The 19,895-nt window shown below is 50.6% G+C and overlaps 2 protein-coding genes across 5 annotated transcripts; both read left to right on the top strand.

The window, feature by feature from the left end:
* Positions 1-3,607: 3,607 nt before the first annotated feature.
* Positions 3,608-7,074, top strand: LOC131216163 (uncharacterized). 4 transcript variants are annotated; one of them, XM_058210578.1, is made up of 5 exons: positions 3,608-3,802; positions 5,406-5,530; positions 5,596-5,672; positions 5,739-5,883; positions 5,955-6,075. In XM_058210578.1, exons 2-5 carry the CDS (start codon positions 5,437-5,439, stop codon positions 6,065-6,067), a joined length of 429 nt encoding a protein of 142 aa, XP_058066561.1. In that variant the 5' UTR covers positions 3,608-3,802; positions 5,406-5,436; the 3' UTR covers positions 6,068-6,075. The 4 variants fall into 4 exon arrangements, with proteins under 4 accessions (XP_058066561.1, XP_058066560.1, XP_058066563.1 ...); XM_058210580.1 differs by lacking the exon at positions 3,608-3,802 and adding an exon at positions 4,010-4,069; XM_058210579.1 differs by lacking the exon at positions 3,608-3,802 and adding an exon at positions 5,202-5,341.
* LOC131216164 (uncharacterized) lies at positions 4,422-5,273 on the top strand. The gene is made up of 3 exons (XM_058210581.1): positions 4,422-4,743; positions 4,808-4,884; positions 4,982-5,273. The coding sequence occupies exons 1-3, from the start codon at positions 4,632-4,634 to the stop codon at positions 5,135-5,137; spliced, it is 345 nt and encodes a 114-aa protein (XP_058066564.1). The 5' UTR covers positions 4,422-4,631; the 3' UTR covers positions 5,138-5,273.
* Positions 7,075-19,895: the final 12,821 nt, after the last annotated feature.

Raw genomic sequence — 19,895 nt, 5'->3', positions numbered from 1 at the left:
GTCTCAGAGACTCGTTTCATCGATCGGTTTTTGCACCGTTAGAAAAGTTACCAAAAACCGTCACAGGCACAACAGCCTCACCACGGAGCGGTCACCACGGGGAGTGAGGGCGAGTGCGGTGGGTTGTTGGCGATGGGCCCACAGGCAAAGACAAAACCGACGGGCGTAGAGATCGTAGGTTCCGGAATCGACTCGGAACCGAGTGAACCCTACCAGTCCTCCACAGCCCTCCGTACTCTCTCTCTCTCTCCCTGTGTGTTGGCAAGGTTCGTGCTAACAAACCCCCCCGAAAGGCCCCGAACTCGGTCTGCAACTCTCTATCCTATCTTCTCCATCACCACCACCTTCTGTCGCACCTTGGCAAAGAAACAGTCAAAGAAAGAGAGGGGAACGAAACGGAAACGGAACATCTTGTTCTTGTTGATGGCGATTACGATTATTATTACTATTAAAATTAATATTATTATTATTATTATTTTTAGTGAATGGTAACGATTTTTTCGAAAAGAGATCAATAAAACAGTAAGCCTAGTTAATCGACTCGACGTTTGGGACTTTTATTTGGTTTTCGGCTGCTTTTTCTTTCCCAGAGTTCGCCCCAAAACCTGCCCCTACACTTAGAGAACCGAATACAGGTAGCGAAGAAGAGCGGGTAGACTTAACCCGGCCCATTGAGTTGAGCGATTCAACCATGCGTAGGAAAAGAACCTCCCTTGAGATACCCTTCCAAGCGATTACACACAGAGACTCACCGAACTATTGAACCTAGAGGATATATTAGAGTATATACATGAGCATTATATTGTATTGTAGCGATTAACGTTGTAGAGTTTAACAGTTATACAGTAATTTGTAGCAGAGCAAACCAGTAGTCAAAACACGGCCACACGCCGGGGCGATTCTTCGAGCGGCGACTGTGTCATATTGATAACCTTGGCATCTTCTATCCGTCTAGGACCCTACAGGACTACACACCTTCTCTCCCCCCCACACATACACAAGCTGTAGATTCACGTAGACTGCTTATGGCAACAGCAGCTTCTAGCATTATCGTTCCAACCAACAACAAAGTTACGTACAATATATTTACAGCGCGACGAGGACGAGGAACGGTCGCCAAATTGCTCTCGCCCCTCTCGTGGCAGGGCGCGGTAATGTTAGAACAATAAATCGAGTCGATTTTTACAAAATCTAATAAAAAGCAAACAAGCCGTGGCCATATCACCACGTGGCGAATAAACTCAAGTAATTGAAGCAAAACACTACTTACGAGGAAGCTAAAACAAAGTAGCCCAGTAGCAGTAGTAGCGACGGTTCCAGAGTAGACGTAGGACAGCGGCCGCAGCCCCGTACTTGCTTTCGTAGACTTTCGGCATCCCCCCCACGTTCCAGTTTTGCGTTGTGAAGAAAACAATCCAACTGTTTCCGTCCACCGGACGGAAAGGCCGCGTTGTCCGCGGGCCGGGCGCTTAGCTACTTATCTATCTTTTCAGTGTCGAAACCCAACGCAACATTCATCAACACAGCGCAAGCAAAATGAGGCTGAAAATATGTAAATATTGTCACGAATAGGGCAGCTAGAGCGAGACTGAGTGCTGAAACTTACGGCAAAGCAAAAGGACGCAAGGATGTTTCGTTTCATTCGGCAGTGGGCAGTTCCAGGCGTAAGAATTGAGTTAAGTCCACCTACGGGCGTTCTTTCGACGACTTGTGTACCCCTCTCGTAACCCCCCCAACACAACGCCGGTAGATGTAACTCAACAAAAACAGGGACGTCTCTTCGTCAAGGGACTTGTGAGGGCAGAATCTGGCTGGGCAGAATTTTTAAAAGACAAAGACGTCGGAAAGAGACGAGACGCTGCGCCGCATGCATACCTTCCCATTAAGCAAGGAGAATAAGAACAAAAAAGTGCCTAACGGAAGCCACGTGCATTAACGGTGCACGAAGGACGAACACATTCGAAACAACCGGACCCCGCCACCGGACCGGGAACTAGGTGTCGTCCGAATTGCGGGCCGCTCGGAGCAAGCATTAAATGTGTAAAAATAAGAATTACGATGAGAACGGGTTTAAGTGAGCCACTCAACAGCAGCACCAGAAGGCTTAACAACCACCACATTACACCACAAACAGCATCGCTCCGTTTCGAATCGGATTCGGAGGTGCGCCGTGTGCGCCGTTTGATTGTTGTCGTTAGCCGTCGAAGAAGTTACGCTTGTGTTTCGATTACCGTAGCCGCTTCCGTTTTCATACATTTTAAATGTTAACTTCGTTCAACTAGCAGAATTTAATAGTTGTTAATCATTGACCTGGCCAGTTACCTAGCGTAGCAGCCCCATCGGCATGGCGGCGATAAGGTAACCGATGCAGATAGAACGTAGTTGACTAATGGGATTGATAGGCGTTACAAGCCGAGGCCGTTAATTAAACCATGAACCACAAACACAGGCGCAAGAAAAGCTTACATTGAAGAAACAATCTTAAAACCGTAGACAGTGGAAGGTATCGATAAATAGCGCACGTTGCAAGCTCAAAGTAGTTCTCGCTAAACCAGAACCCCAAACACGCGCGCGCCATATAAATATATTTTGCCTGCCGCCTCTCACAAGATGCGATACAAAAACGATAAAAACAAAACACAGTAAATTAACAAACAGACATTAGGCGATGGTATAAACAAGCTCTGGAGAAACTACAAATAAAATAAGCACAAGCTGTTGTTGTTCGCCTTTACTTACTCAATACGGTGGTACAAGAGAAAGGAATTAAACACAGAATCAAATATAAACTAAACAAGCAAGCTCACCCCGCGCAGACGCAGGCGATTAACTTAAAGGGAGTACATTATTCTCGAAGAACCACGCTGGGGTCGCGGAAGAAAGCGATGATTGTGCTATTGTTTCCGAACCACTCTGTTGATACGTGCGGTACGTGGTGTGGAGAATGAACCAGAACAACAATGTCATCTTTTGCGGGTAACCCAAAACCATTCAAATCATAAACCCAAGTAGTGAAAAACGGATGTGATGGTAAACGGAGAGAGGCTTCGCTACGCTTAAACGAGGGCGGCACTAGTCGCCGGTAGAGACGGCGGCCCCGACAAACAAACATCACAATTTAGAGGTGAAGTGGACAAACAAACATTACAAATCAATAGCAGCAAAACCACGAGATTGCGGCTCTTAGGCTCACCGTAGCGGAAGTAGTGGCGGCCAGAAAGTGCATAAACATAATCATCCCCGACACACACGCCAACACGTACACGCGCACATGCACTACCAAAGCTAAACCGGAAGAAGGAAGGTGACAAAACAAGCGCAAGCGCAGCCGCCGATCGCGCATACAAACGAACGACACCTTCATAGATATTTTGTGATGATATTATTAAAGTACTACTATTATTGAATAAAAATAATCGTTTCAAACAAAAAGCCCAAAAAGCGTTATTGGCTGCGTACTGTGTAAAGTGAGAAGAATGTGGGCACTGTGAGATTGAGAATGAAAGTGAGAAGTGAGAGTGAGCTTTAAGGTGACAGTTAAATCGGTTAAATAACCGGTTCGCAAACCGGTTGAAATGAAACTGCTTTTTTCATTCAGTGCTCGCCAGTCCCGTCTCACATCTCACTTCACGCCGCTAATATTTACAAAATATTTCCCCACACAATTCTTCCGAAAGTGAAGCAGTCTGAAGGGTGGAACATTAGTTAATGATGCTTCCATTGGAAGCGGAAGTAAAGTCCCAATCCGTCCGGCGGATTAGGATCGCCCCGGCAACGGCCGGTCGTCTGTAGACTGTTTCTGGTAAGTTTTATTTACAAAAAAAACATAGCGGGTTCGCAGCAGCACAAATGGTCGTCGCAGATGACGAAATCAGATGAGGCTAAAAATAAACCTCATCGCTGTGTTAGTGACCATCGGCTCCAAAGAATGTTGATTTACTTCACGCAATTCGTGATGCTCGTTTCGTGTTTCGTGGCCACATTTTAGCACGAACCGTGAACCGAAACCGTTCCGAATTCCGGTTCTGTAAACCGGAATCTGCAGAGCGGTACAGTGGAGTGAAAAAAAGTAAGTGAGCTGGGGCTCGAACGCAAACGGTTCATTTTCCCGATATCGGCCACAAAGTGAAACTGTGACTGCATTTTTGTAAGTTTCTGTCCATTCGTTTGGATAAAACAATTACCGGGTTTAATGCACAGGCTTAGTCAATTTCCCCGCACTGTGCCCAGTTTGGCGTTCCGTTGCGGCGGTGAAAGTAATGAGAGAAGAGCGTGAGTGCTCTCTCACTTCTCATCTCACTTCGCTCTCACTTTGGTGAAATACTTTGAAAATGTTGACGTTCAACGATCATGCGCACTGCGCGCAACGGTCGCTAGGGGGCGCTCATGTTTTCCTTCCGCCAGTGCCTTTCCCCGCAAGTTTTCACGCAGTTTTCCGATTGGTTTCGCTACCAAAAAGAGCCACTGACCTCGGGGACGCTACATTTGTCACCGAAATCGTTTCGCTGATGGTTTTCCACGCTGGAAGAACACCTGGCGGCCGTTTCGGGGTCGATTTGCTTGCCTCAGTCGCCCGTTGTGCGTGAACCGGGTGTGTGTTCCGTGGTGGTGGTGCTGCTTCCGACATCACAATGACGACCAACCGAATGCACAAAGTGTTCCTGTACAGCTTGGCCATCTCGCTGATAGCCATCTTTATCACGCTGGCTAGCAAAATATTCCCCATCGCAAACCTGCCGATGAGTAAGTAACTCCTTCCGTTGGCTTATCGTAGTTTCCGGTTTGACTGTTACCGCTCCGCTTGCAGGTACGAATATTATCATCGTCGGCACTTGTTTGGCAAACTTTGCCTCCGTCATTGCGCTGATCGTGGGCATCGTAACGGTACGTAACTCGAAGCGCCACAGGTTGTAACGCACCGGTTCGAAGGCGATTCTATTTATTGCCCAATGCTTCTTTTTCTGTCACTGCCCATTTCCAGCGGCGACCGCGGTTAGTGAAGATCGTTAAAATCTTCAGCTATCTGCAGCTGGGTGCTATTTTCGTGCTGATCTGCCTCGCCGCCGGCCTGCTCTATCTCGTGAAGGTGGACGTGGAACATGGCGATGTGCCGGTGACGCTACCCCAAAAGTCGTGACCGCCGGCCAGCGGACAGTGAAATATGTTCGAGGGACTTATACTCGACCGAGGAGGAAATAAATAACGTTTTAATAAATACGCTGACATGAGCGCTGACGATGGAGTCGGACTCGGGCGCCTTTCTCTGTAGCGAAAGAAAAACAAGATTGCTTGGATGTGTGGCCATGTTCAAAATTATGCTCCACCTTTGATGTTTTACCAAGTACGTGCCCTCAGTGTCGCCAATTCGATTGCCAATAGCTTAGTTTCCGTTACCTTTCTTGTAGGGAGCACGAGACAATCGAAGGGAGCAGCGAAATGTGCAAGATACTCTGCCTACTGATAGTAGTGGCCAACTTTATTGCCATGCCGGCGACGATCTATGGCATCATGCAGCACTCCGCCGACGAGCGTTAGTACCGAAGCCAGGCGAAGATTGAGCCGAGCGGAACTAATCGTTGTCTTCTTCCGTTGTAGCCTTGTTGGAGATCTTCTACTCGCCATGCCTGGCCAACATGGTGCTAGCTATACTGCTGCTGATCGGTATCATAATGGTAGCGTAATAAATTAGCTCGACCCTTGAACAGTATTGATCAGCGGATTCTTTGGTCTGATTCCAGGAGGAACTGTCTCTTGTGAGGCTGTTCAAAATTTTCTTCTACGCCCAACTGGTGTTCGCTCTCCTGATGGTGGTGTACGGCCACCGATTGTTCGACGTCCCCAAGCGGCCGAGCTTGGTTAAGATCTTCTTCAGTATTACCTTCGGTATGCCTAATGCAAGCCATTTCCTTCCCAAGGATCGATAGGTTTAATATTCCTCTCTTGCTCGTTTTCAGTCGTCTGTGGCATCGAGCTTATAATTGTGTCCGCCACGCTGGAGTCTATGCGCAAAAAGCTCAACCCAATCGAGGGGCTGGTAGTTTACATGCCGGCTGACCAAACCGTCTGACTGTTTAGTGTGTACTCTCTTTTTACGTCCAATAAACGCATTTTCTAAGTATAAAGTGCAGCGCTTCGTTTGCCTTCCATCCCCGAGAAAAGTGTTTGATAATCGTCGAGTTTTCCTCCATTTCTTATCCGTTACTCATTTGCGATTTACATTTTACCTTACTCGCAGATGTGCCTTCTCGTTGAGCCATGCTAACCAATCGGGCGTACCGGACTCTGACCTACCTTTTCGGTAGCATTAACATATTCTTCGTGCTAGTCATTTTGAGTCAAGGCGCAGAACAGCTGTTGGTTGACTGTAAGTATCCGCGGTGACGTTGGGCCGTGGCCATGACGCTAATGGATCCGTTTTCCATTCCGTTCCCCAGGGCAAACAGCGCTGTACCAGTTCGTGACGCCATGTGCCTTAAACATAATCTTCGCCATGTGCTGGATGATCGGCGCCGGATTTCGGCGGCCCGTGTTGATTGCGATGTTCAAATACTTTACCTACGTGCAGATGGTACTGCTGGCCGCCATCATCCTTTATTCGGCCTATTACAGCCACGTGGAGGGTCTTTCTTCGAACCTGCTCACGGTGATGTCACTGCTAACGTCCCTATTCTGTACGTACCGCGGCCATCGTAGGCTTACCGGGGTGATTGATCAAGCTTTTCTTTTCGCCATAGTTCTCTCGCTGATGGAGGTGCTGATCGCCGTCGGGACCGAGCATGCGATCGCTAAGGAGCGGGACGCCTTCCGCCTGACGCACATCGAGATGGCGGACTGGAGCCATTCCTAGAGTAACAACGCTTTCAATATTCGGTGGCCTCTGCTTCGCAATGCGCTAGTACGCGCCTACCAAACGCCTTTAACCGTCAGCCTTTTTACCTCAAGTAGCGCAGCCAGCGAAACGATGATATTGTTATTTATACATGACAAAAGATGTAGACGTAGTACTTTTCTCGCGATAGCCAATGGGTAGTACTACCAAATAAATATATTTACGAATCCTATTGCCACAAGAAACGGACGTTTGATTTGCGATAGTTGTGGATGGCCCAACGAACAATCTGATCAGATAGACGAGATGCAAATTGATGACAGGTCCGATCGTCGATCGAAGAACCTCGCCAAACCGCAGAACGTTGCGCCGCGTTGGTAACTATTTTTAAAACATGAACCGTAACACCGATCTACAGGCCAAACGCGCGGCTGTCCCCGGGAGTCTGTGACGGGCGGCAGAATAAATTTGCCAAATAATGCACATAAACGTGGATTTTTATTTGCGTTGTAAATGTTCGAGCCACGCCATAACATGCGGCGTAACATGCGGTGGCAGCTAGTGCGCCGTCACGTAATCGGTGCCAGGCTTTCGGTCCACCACGTGGAGGGACAGTAAAATGTGCCCGATTGCGTAAATCCGCTCCTCGGGATCTTCGATTGGTCGCGCGGAGAGTTCAAGTGACGGGCCCAATCCGAAGGGTCCGATTCGCAGTAATTGATGCTAAATAATCGCATTTCAAACGACGATGCGCAACACTTCCTGTTCATGCTGAACCTTACGCGCGAAATGTTTGCCTTGACATTCGCCGGTCCATCTTCTTGATCCCCCTGCGATGGGGCAAAGGCGGTCATACACCGACTTTATAAAGTGAGGATTTTTATTTTCCTAAAATAGATAAGTTATCTATGACCAATCTGAATTTTTGGCCGTCTGCGTTGCGTGGATTCCGAGAATTCATCTCTCAAAAGTGAAAGAGTCGAATGGCTCTTTAAAATCAACTTCAATCAGTTTCTTTAACGTGATCGTTAGCACCGTTCTTTAACGGTTATGAACCTACATTGAACATCATCCCAAAGGTAATGGATCCTTCTTTGATATGAAAAGAACAAATATAGAACAAGTATAGAACACTACAATCATACAAAACATAATTCCTTTATTTCCATAAACATCGCGATTGATCAAGTATTTAATCTAGTAGATAATATCGATCGAGTTTCGATGCAGAAACAGCTTAATAAGTATTTTATCAAACGTTTGACTAATAGTTAATGGGTTGGATACTTCGGATGGTAATAATTATTTGTTTCAGAATTCCCACAAACTTTTTTTACACTCATAAGGCGTTAGATTGATGAACGCAGATGACCCACCGATGAATTAAGTTGATGAACAATGCGTTACGTGCGTTAGAAAAATATATATAAATCGAATGAATATTGTTTTGTAAATTTACTTAACTTTTTCTCAATACACACTAAAACATTCAGTTACAGATTAAGTTTGTATGATTTTAAACAATGATTTAGAACAAACAATAAATCAATATCCCTTATACGAGGATCAATAATAATTACAGATTAGTTATTACACTTGAACGCATGGATTACACGTTGTAAAAACGTTGAAAAAAGACCGTCGTTTCTTCCCAAAACCCAACATGTCCGCCTATCCCACACCGATTCCCCACAGTGCGCCGGGCCGCTCTGTCTCGCTCGGTGGCCGACGATGAACGTAAACAAAATCTCACGTGTAGCGCGTCGGCCACGTGCGCATGTGCGGTTCGGGACGGAGCGCGCGAGAGTGTAGGCGTTATGTAAGCCGGGCCCGGCGTTTAACCGTGGCCCTTGCCGGCCCTTCGAGAACCGGGGGAGGCTTACGCCATTCGGCGCTTGGATGGGCCGCTGTTGCGTTGAACGTGAATTGCATTTGCGTTGCACTTCGCCGAGCGGCCGTTAGAACGCGGCGGGAGGCGGTATTTGCCGCACGTGTCGCGTTCGGATAACATCTCCGTACGCCGTTCGCCGTGTGCGCAATCTGTTTGGCTCGCGTAACGAATCGGAAATCGGAAACAGCCGCAAATAGAGTTACCGGACTGAGGCAAACAATGAGGCCGGACTGGGTTTTGGGGGGCCAAGTCCATCATCACACGATGGAATTCTTCACCAACCGTGGACCGTGGTCATCAAATGATTGATCTCTTCTGCTCCGGAGCAGAGAATGCAAATGTATTTGAACCAATTATGCAAATTTCGTCCATCCGTCGCTGGTTCGTTATGCCGGGCTGGAGTGAAATGTTTGAAACAAGGTTCCGAGATAGACACGAACTTGTTTTTATCTTTCTACGAAGAAAAACCACAGCTAGAAGATTGTGGCCGGCTCGGCTTAGAATCAAGCGGAATGGGACGACAGGACGAAGATGCAAATCTTCCGATTCGTGTCCAGGTTCTCATGGCGGCCTGGAGTCTTGCTGCGCATTCAACGGACGTGTCTGTTCGTCGCGTTGATAGACACGAGATTGGCACGAAGAGATTCAAAACACGGGGCCAGTTGAAGCACTAGGCGCCTCCACCGTCACCGCGTGCGGCATGTTATCCAATTTTATTCCTCTTACGAAACAATTAGACTGCAAATAAATACATACATCAGCATGGAATCAATGTTTTATTTATCAATCGTTGCGCAACGTGCCAACGTGCGTCCTTCGGTCCCGATCGAACAACAACACCCCGTCTGGCTTGACGGCGACCCAGACGGCTTGCGTAACGACGGGAGTGCCGGAAATGTCGCGGTTGTTAATTTTCCCCCCGCCGGGTCCAATCAGAAGCCGGCACACGCTGCCATCATTAACCGAGAATGTCCCAATATCGAGTTGATAGACGGCACACGGCACAGCCGCCGCGAAGGCCAGCGGCGACATTTGTACGCAATATCCTCATGAAGATGTACGATTTCTTTCCGTCTTTCGCAAAACGGCCACAACGTGTCTCGATTGTTTGACAGGCCGTGCCACGACGCCGGATGGTTGTGTGGCGCAATCCACGACCACGACCAGCACAACGCGAATCGCACTGACCAACAATAAAAATAGCTTAATTTAGTGCGATTTTCGCGAATGTGGCGGACGGAAGATGAAAGAACTGGCGCCCAACGGTAAGACTTTCGGCTTCATTCTCTACGCCGCCGAATTTGGTTCGGTGCGAATTTCGAACCCTCCACCACCGGGCAAAGGGTCGGACCCCGGTCGGCGTTTTGGCCACAAGCAAAATTTATTTATTTTTAACACACAATGAAAAACGTGATTGCATAACTCGCCTTTTGAACGTTAATCGGCAAAACGGCGGCCAGAACGCGCACCCCAAGGCGGAACTGGTAATGAACTATGGAACAGTGAAGCTAGCAACAGAAAACCCGGTGGACCGTGGCGTGGCGAGCAAATGTGTCGTCAAAAATAATTGGCATTTCTTTACGACGGACCGTATCGTGTCCGCCTTCGAAAGTCGGTCTACTCTCGGTTTCTCACGGCTGCTTTATGTTTTTTGTTACCCGAAAAGCCCAACCGAGAACCGTATAATTAGACAACAATTTAATTGATTTTCGAAGTGCGACTCACCAAAAAACCCGACCACCCAAGAATGGGCGCTAACGAGAAATAGATTCAAAAAGTTCGTCCCGAACGAAAAACAAAACTCCAGATGCACCGCCGCCGGCACCGAATAATTAATTAAAAGCATAGAAAGTGGAAATAGAGAAGCGCATAAAAATGTATCCGTGGGCGCATCCGGGCAGAGGTGCAGAGGCGAATGAAAAATTAATGGAAACAGCGCACAATGAATAATGTTTGAACAGATTAAAACGAACCCGTCCACGGCGCTGGCCGCAGTATGGCCCACGAGCACGAGAGTGAGTGGCAGGTATTTTGCCAGCGATAATGTTCATGTTTTAGGTTTCGAGTCCATGTTGCTGCCCACCCGTCGGGTCGTTTCGTGGCAGAAGACAAAAAACAGTTTATTTTCTTATCACACTGCGGAGCGATTCTTTTCGGAGCGCCACACCGGAGGGCAATAAAAACCGGGCTCTCTTCCCCCCTGTCGTGCCGACATGCCGACGACGGGCGGCCACTAAAACCGACGCTCGGGAAACTAGAAGGAAGCAAGTGCACCGCTGAGTGCACGGTGCCGGCCGGGGACCGGGATTCAATTTGTTAAAAGCATTTGTTGTATTGCTTTCGACTTTTTCCGACTCACACTTTCCCGACGGTCACAAGCAATTTATTGCCAATGAAATATTGTTTCGCCACAAAGCCGCCGAGCGGCGCTTTCTGGAGCTTCTAAAGCGAACATTCTGGGTTAATGATTGTTGTAGAACTTCTGTTCCTTTAAATTTCAAGTGCACTTCAAAACGACGTGCCACAGGAGGGGTAATAAATCCCACACTCGAGGCCGGCGGCTGTCGGTGACAAATCGGTTCCCACATCATCCGGTTGCACTTTCGTGTCATGCGTGGACAGCGGGAGAAATTTGATTTGTTTCAAACCCCACTTGACCTTTGCCTGGACTGCAGTACTCGGACTCGTTGGTCGTTGAGAGCGGTGCTGCATTCGTCAGTGGTGGCCTTTGTGGTGGTTAAACTACACTCAGCAGTGACCAGCGATCGTGGCCGATGCTTGTGGCTAAAGGCACTCGGCAGGAACGAATTGGCACTTCAGCACTTAAAAGCGGAAGCGAGCGATAGTGTCGAACTCAAACCTGAAAGGCTCGCCTCGCTGTGGCCGTAAATGTAGAAGGCACTTCGCACGTTGGTGAAGCAGATTCTAGCGCTAATCTGCCGGAGAGCGAGAAGATGTCCTCCGGTCTTTCCGGTGCCCCAATCCCCAATGGTGCGAAGAAGAGGGACTTTCGTATGCAAATGAGCTCATCGTCTCCGGTCGGAAAAGATCCGTCGCAGTGCGTAAGTCGGTGCCGAATACGCATCATGTTGTCACATCTAATTTACTCCAGATGCTGGCCGACCGACAGCTCTGAGGACGATAATCATAATTACGGTGACGGCCGAACAGAGACGCCGGATTATCGGGCGACCGACCGGCGGTGAAGTGAAAAGGACGATAATGCCTGGAACGCTGGAAAGTTAATGATCGCATCTCGCCGCGGGAAAATGTGAAGCCCATTAAGGAGAGCAGTTAATTTTGTAGAATGAAAAATCCGGTCCCGCAGGGCGGAAGCACCACTTGGGACGGGACAGAGGCGTATTGCGTTGTGACTGCGTTGAAACGTACTTCGCCGTTGCCAGTCGTAACGGAAGTAGGTTAATTGTCACGAGTGTCACCCGGCTGCGAATGACCTTCGTGTTCTGCCACAAGCAAGTGATCGAATTCGAAGTGCCACTTCACGGGTGGTCCTGTCACATGCTGGTCTACATCAGCACCAAGCGCTACGGTTCTTGTCGCCGTAACCTTCGGAACCAGTATCGTTATTCGGTCTGCTCACGGAACTAGCCGCAAGGAGTTGTTTCAGCTTTCGGCCCCGAAACCTTTTGCCCGTGCTATTTAATAAACGAAAAAATTAAATCAGCAAAAACACATTACTCAACAATCGCCTTTTCACGATGGCCGAACCGGGCATCTCAATCATTTTTCATCACGATCGTGTCACGAAAATAGTCAAAGACCGCGGACGTGTGCCTAGCAGACACCGCACACCGGCAGCCGGTCACATGCTGGCGCTGGTGGTCGTGTTTTCTATTTTTCCGCGCCCGGCGGGTCTTGTAAACTTATCTCACGCCACGTTTTTCACGCCTGACGGGGCCTGTTCGGGGTGTTCCGTTTCAGGCGCCCGACCGGCACACCCGGTTCGCGCGCTGCGACGACGGTTCTTTTCGGGGGCTGTGGCCACGCTTCAATAGCGCTTCATGAAGGCGATGCGAGTTGATAAGATACGCGAGGGCCCAATCGATTTGGCGCTGGCCCCGGGATGGGTGATTCGATTCGGGAAGGCGCGTTATGCAATGTGGCCGCGAGCGCAATAAATCATAGCGAGAAGAGATTTTACCGACTTATCAAACGGCTTTAAGTGACGCAACGAGGGTCGAGCGAGCATTTAAAGTTCTCTCGCCGCTTTCTCGTGCAATTTTGCTTGGAATTGCGCTGAACGAGAAATACTTGGCACGCCCGGGTCACCCAGAACCCGGCCGGTCGGCGAGGTACCACATTCTTCGAACGCCGGACATGTTCGGCAATCGACACCGCCGCCGATGGCTTCTGCGCCATTAGAGACATACCAATTTCCGTGGCGATTACGTCCGCCTGCTGATAAGTGTCCGTTATTTACAGACCTTCGAGGGGCCGAGTAACAAAAAAAAAACCTTGTTCAGTGAAACCGTTCTCGGAACTCACACGGAACACGTGCCGTGGAAAAGATCGTACGCCGCCGGTATGTGTAATGCAAAAAGCGGACTAAGTCGTATTTTATCGTTTGTTCTTCTGCTGATACGAAAAGACGGAGCCCAAGGGCACGCAATCGGCTGCTCCTTGGCCATTCATCCGGCAAGACGCCATGCTCCGCTGCTCATCATCATGGGTCCATCGCCGGTGGTGGTGCCCTACGCCGGAAGAAGAAAGATAAATATTTTTGTTCCCCTTTTGTCCGTTCTTGTGCTCGATGGCCTTCTGCCCAGCCGGGAACCCTTCCCCGGAACAGGGACCATAGTAAATTCCTTCGCCGGTTCGTATTTTGAATCAACTTTGATTACTCTCCACGAAGAAACCCCCCCGGGGGGGATGGGAAGATATCAAGACCTGGTTCCGAATTGCATCCGCTGTCGGACCCCGGCCACGGTATGCCACGGTTCATCGGTTCCGGAGGGAGCACTCTACGGCAAACGAACGAACGAGAGAGGCGAAGGCACCGACACGGCCCGGCTTTGACCTATCAAACCGAGACACGGCAAATTGACTGTGGAGTGTATCTCGGAACCCGGAAAACGAGACCCAAAACGAGAAGTGAAAAGCTATCAGACCCTTCCGACCAGAGGAGCGCCAATAAACCCGTGTGCCCCTTTTCTGTTTGATTAACGCTTTGAACTAGATTCGTCATAAAACATGATAGAGAAGCGCAAAATAAATCGTATTTACGGTGCGAAGGGGCCTCGCCGTCGGAATTTGAAATAAGGAAAAACATATTTAGAAATCGAGTTCGGGGTCTCGGTACGGTACGGTCTGCTCTGCTCGGCCGCACATCTGATAGTCTAATTACGCGGCACACCGGCACACGGCCTCTAGCCTTGTCTCCTTGGCGCTGACTTGCAGATTGAAGACACCGGGCGGACGTCTATTCTATTCTCGTTATCATTCGTCCCCGGGTTCGCCGGCTCCTTACGGGACGGGTCGGGTCGGGTCGGACCGGTCGATTATTTCTATTTGCTTCGAGATCATGCTCCCGATCGGGTGGAGGGCCCCCCGTTGGGGTTGTTTCAAGAATTTTCAATTATGCAGATTTTGCAACGAGAAGCAGAACGATTTCCTGGCACCGAGAAGCTCGTCCTGCCACACGGAACTGTGCGTTCTTCTTGAGTTCCCTTCGCGGCGGCGGTTGGGTGTAACGGAGTGTGACATGAAACCTGAGCCCGGCCCGGCGACGGCATCGTGGTCTAGGGCAGCATCGACACGACGCATATGCATGGGGAATGCAAATTCCTGTCCTCTCCGTCGCCCCGTCCTGTCCTCTCCGTCGGAGGGCAACAAGACATGATAAGTGTCCGCACAGTGGTCGCTCTGCCAGTCAAATAAAGTCGAATTTGTCCCACAGTTAGCTCGCGGCTAGTGTGCCGAATCGATCATGTGCCAACGGGCGATGCCAATTCGCAGGACCCCTTTCCTAGGTACGCAAGGGTTAAGAATGGCTGACGCCGAGGCCGCTATGCAAATTGTATCCTCTTAGACAGGGCTTAGGGGCATAAATTAAACGGCAACTCACCGCACACAGGACCGATGCACCGACCGGCCGCGCCGGGGAAGGTAGTTGCCACTATTTGCACAAAGCTTAATTGTCTATCCGAGTCGTTAAAGAGACCCCACCACGGGTCGTCCGGTTGCCGGGATAGCATACCAGCAGCAGCGGCAGCAGCGGCCACAGTGGACGGTGTCAATCATTCGTCCTCGAAAAATATCACGTAAATAAATAACGCAGAGAGGCAGGGTTCGTTTGCCAACTATCACGCCGTACGAGCATTGCGATTTGTCTCCCGGGCGGCATATCCCTGCCGAGCCGACGGAACCGACCGACGGAACCGTGTGTAACGTGAAGAATACGATCTACGTGACGAGCATGCGAACGGCGCGTGGCGGCATTCGTTCCGATACCACTCTGCACTACATTTAGCGCGACCAACATTCTCCGGGTCCCGGGTCACAGGCGTACCGTCTCGAACGAACAAGTTGCGAATCGGTCCTGAATAAGGACACCGGTGCCGGTCGGAATTCTCGAGCCGCGCTGCGTCGAGGGGTGCAGATTATGTTTGCAAATTAATGAACGGTTATAAATCAAAGTCTGTACCAGAGAGAGAGAGAGAGAGAGCGGCTAATCCTGTATCCTGTGTGTCTCAACGGTGGCGCAGAGCGACCTCGTGTAGAGACCTCAGAGTGTCACACCAACAATCGGAACGTGTAACATCGTTTTAAAGCGGGATTAACGCACCGAAATGGAAACGTTCGCTACGATGGCACATTAAAAGGGTGTTACGTGGTGTGTTCGGTAACTTATTAGGTCTAATCAACTCGCTGTTCCGGTTCCGTCTCCGTCAGCGTGCCACGCCGCTATTCAACGGCAACATTCTAGAATTAATTACGAAAAGAAGCTTTAATACACTGTGCCAAAGTTTTCGCACGACAAGCCCCCGACTGGGGAAGGTGTTTGGGAATTTCTAATCATCGTTTTGGGACGTCAGCTCGGCAGCAGAACTCCTTTCTTTTCACTTCCAGTGTTCGCCACGCACATCCTCCGGTATGTATCTTTTTTGCAACACAACCTCCAACGGACGGAGAGCGGGAAAAGGGCCCACGAGCGTAGCCCGGGCTGGGGAAAAGCTTTCATCTTGCGCCGACGTTCTTCCATTAGGGAATTCTCCCCAACCGGTGGCGCCGGCACGGTGTGATGGCAATTTTATGCCATTTCAAGCGAGAAGCCACCAAACCCACCGCCAGGCCACCGGTCGGAAGTGTGTTTTCATAACCGTAAAACCGGGAGGGGCCCAGATGCCGGTGACGGTTGGGGCCGCTTCCACAGACCGTTAAGTAGTTGATGATGGCGTTGCAGGCCCCATGTGGCGGCGCTCGTAAAAGAATCAAACCCGTTCGAGCACACCGACCGATTCCGGGGGCCAACCGGTCGGTCGGTCTACCTTTAGTAGAGCCCGATAGTTAGCCCGTCTCGGAGGGCCCACTCGAGAAGCGGCGTACCGGTGTCCTCTTTAACAATGCGAACCGGTGCGGCACAATAAACAAGGACGGTGGACAAAGGCGCCTCCTCGTGGGGACGCGCGAAAGATAAGATTCTTTAAATTTTTAAAACCGCCTTGCATTGTCGGCGAGGCATTAGAAGTTTGCTTTCTTCGCTGGCGCAAGATATTTTCATTAGCCGGCAGCACGAGCCATGGACACGGACTTGGCGTCATTAGCGCTCATTAGGAGCGTGTTGCCTTTCACGAGACCATCATCGTCGTCAGCAGCATCCTTCCCGGTGTTACCATTACCGGGCCGTGCCGGGCACAGAATGTGTCCTCTTTTTACCCAGCACACTGCATACGCCAGGAGCCGGAGCTAATAAGAAGATTGTTGGCCCGTCCTTGGGCGAGTTCGTTATCGATGGTCCTTTCTGTTTCATCGCCCAATTAGACATGGAAGCGGGTCCACTGGGGATCCTTTTTTTTTCGCGGACCGGGGGGGACCGGCGTGTCCTTATCTTTCCATGACATTTGAGACCGCCCTCGGTTGCGCTAATCTGGCGTGCAGTGCTGCAATAAATTGCGTACTTTGTGTCCCTTCTTTTCGGTGGCCTTTACCGAGTCCTTTGTGGCGTAACGGCGTTGTCAGTGCGTATAATGGACTTTTTGTGGCTTACCAACTTGTCATGGGGAAACCGAACACTCCATCTTTTCATAAAACGCCTAATAAAGAGGCCGTTACGCCGTTGGGTTTCAAATTTTGCCTAGAGAACACTTCTGACTTCTGTCTCCCGTACATAGTGAAGCGGCCGATGAATGGCAGATAGCGAAAGTAAACCGATCTTTTGGAAGAGGCCACCCACCGGCGGGTGGGGGGGGGGGGCACGATAGTTGCTTGCCACAACGTGTGCCAACAAAACCGCAGCCGCAGCACGCGCCACAGGCAGCATCGTGTGGCGTCGTGTCAGCGGTTCTTGCGGCGTTGTTGTGGTTTGGTGGTGCATTTTGTACCATCGTGTCCCGCCTCGGCACGCCGTCGCCGGCGCCGCCACCACCTTTTGCAGGTCAATCTTTCGCAACGAAAACGAATGGAAAAAGTCGCACCGAAGACCACCGAAAAGCGCAGACAGCTTGTAATACTGACCTATTTTTGCGCGCGCCGGTGAGTGCCGCGTGGTGGCGCGAGCGAGACAGAGCGATCGGCCGGCGATGAGTATGTATGTTGCGTGCACAGTGCGTTACATAAAAGAGCATAACTATTGCGCGCTCTCTTTCTCTCTCTCTCTCTCTCTCTCTCTCTCTCCCAGCCAATTACAGCGGGCGCACGTTGGCGCAACAGTGCCCGTGAGTGAGTGAACGACGGGCGCTCACCGCACCGGTGAGATGAGTGCCGAACGCACGCCGAAATTTACTCATTCTGATAGTATCCGCCGAGCGGAGCGCGTTCCGTGAATTGTTGTTAGCCGCGCGCTGCCTGTTTCGGCCGAACACAAGTGAACGGCCCATACGTAATATCAAAGTGTGGCGTGTTACGCATCCTTTTTGGAGGTGAGCAATAGAAGAGGAAAATAGAACCAAAGAAACCGAACTGCGTTCGCACCGTGTTGGGGCTGCTTGTGAGTGTCGTTTGAAGTGTTTTGTAATCAGTTGGGTCCAAATAACGCGAGTGAGAGGCGCCGAGGGGAGGGAAAACAGCCCCCAAAAAACATGCGTTCGTAACGAGGCCATTCAGAAAATGGTCCCCTAGTGTGTGTCTGTGTTTGTGATGTAAGTGCCCGACCCGGTGTGTAACGATCGTGTGCTCACCGAATTGATTACCGAATCAGTTCTCGAAGCAGAATCGTTCCAGAGTGGCGGTGATATAACCATCGTCGTAACGGGACCTCGGAACCGTCAGAACATCCCGGCGGCGGATGCTGCTCCTGCTGCTGAGCGTGGTGCCGATCCCGGTGCCGGGTTTTTCCTCCAAAAAGGCCGCCCGCCAAAGGATGTGTTACGTGTGCGATAAATTGTCCCTTTTCGCGTCTCGCGTAGAATGTTTACGTCACGCGCGGCCATGTGTTTGTGTTCGTGTGCAAGGTGAATCAATGAATGGTGGCGCAATGTTGTTGTGCGAAGGGCGCATCGAATGCATTGATAACACGCATCTGCGAGCGACGTAACAGAAGGCCTCTAGAACCTAGAACCCGGGGGGAAGGAACCGTTCGAGGCCCAGGTGTATGCAAAGTAAACAACGGCCACCGCCGCCTCCAACGCCGCCGTATAAAAGGGGGTTTACGATTTTTGTTTTTCACCTCACCCACCGCACCGCACCTTGGGGGTCCCGGGTTACATAGACGGGCGTGCGCTCCCCATTGTAGTACGTGACGCCTTGTGCGGTTACCTAACGCGTGCTCGTCAGATTTTTTTCTTATATACCGAGCCGCTTTTTTGTTTTGCAAGATTACCAAACACCGCCATAGTGAAAAGGATTACGTCGTGAGCGAGACGGACCACTCACCGTCAGCTCACCGGGGGGTGCTCACCACTACAAAGGCCGATGTAGCGCTGTCTCTTTCTCGAGCACGGTTTGAATAGTTCTCCAGCGCGCCCCAGAAAGAGAGGGAAGCGTGTGAGTGCCAGAACGACGCGGTGAGTGGCTTCTCACGTTCATCTCGCACACGCTCGCCATTCATTCTATGCGTAGTGTAAACGCCGGATTGTGGGGTAAATAAATGGCCACTTTTTCGCGTCTAGTTCGACGGCTGAGCGCGATCGCGCTCGTTGCGGCTCTGCGCACTTCGAAGAGGACACACACGGAACAACAAACCCCTCGGCCTCAGATTCTGAATCACTGGCTGGTGCACCGCGGGCCATAATCGACCGTGACATAATACACCGCGTCGTGTGGACGACCTTTTGGAGCCATTACATAACGGCCAGTACTGCTCTCGGCCCACCGTCCTGGAAGCCACATCTCGTGGGGCTTCGGGCCGAGCATAAAAAAAAACAGGAGAGACACTAAATGGACCAATTTTGAAACGGTACATTCCCGGACAGCCGCCAATCGGTGTTCTCGGAGGTGCATCCTCGTTCTGATGCAACCACGCCGTTCTCTGTTTACATAACGCAGTCGGTTTTCCCGCCCGGTCACTCGTTCTTGACGCGCGAGAGCACTGCTCGGCGGCGTGATTAGCGGCGCCAAAGGAAGACCCACATCCGCCCGCCCGCCGGACCACCGGATGTGAATCATCCGCTATCCGCTTGATGTCTCACTCGGCCCCACCAATTAATGTTTCATGAAGTTCCGGGTGACGACACAATCGACATCCGATAAGCGCGCACCTGGCGTTATACAATCGATGTCTCGCCCTTTCGGAGCTCCTTGCTGGGCTGTTTGGCAGACAGGCGCCCCCTTCGGGGAGGACGACCGGGACCGGGCCGTGGGACACACGCCAACAAACGATTATGCAACAGTTTTCCGTCGAACCGAACCGAGCCGTGTTTCTGGCAGCTGGATCTCTCTCCGGGAGATTCTACGTTGGCCGCGGCGCGCGAGTGTGCTGGATCGGCACTCACGCAATAAAAGAATTGGAGTTCAAACAGAGAGAGAGAGAGAGAGAGAGAGAGAGAGAGAGAGAGAGAG

This window comes from Anopheles bellator, chromosome 1 (genome assembly GCF_943735745.2).
Source record: "Anopheles bellator chromosome 1, idAnoBellAS_SP24_06.2, whole genome shotgun sequence".
In the NCBI taxonomy this organism is placed as follows: Eukaryota; Metazoa; Arthropoda; class Insecta; order Diptera; family Culicidae; genus Anopheles; species Anopheles bellator.
This window is presented reverse-complemented; position numbering and strand designations above follow the sequence as displayed.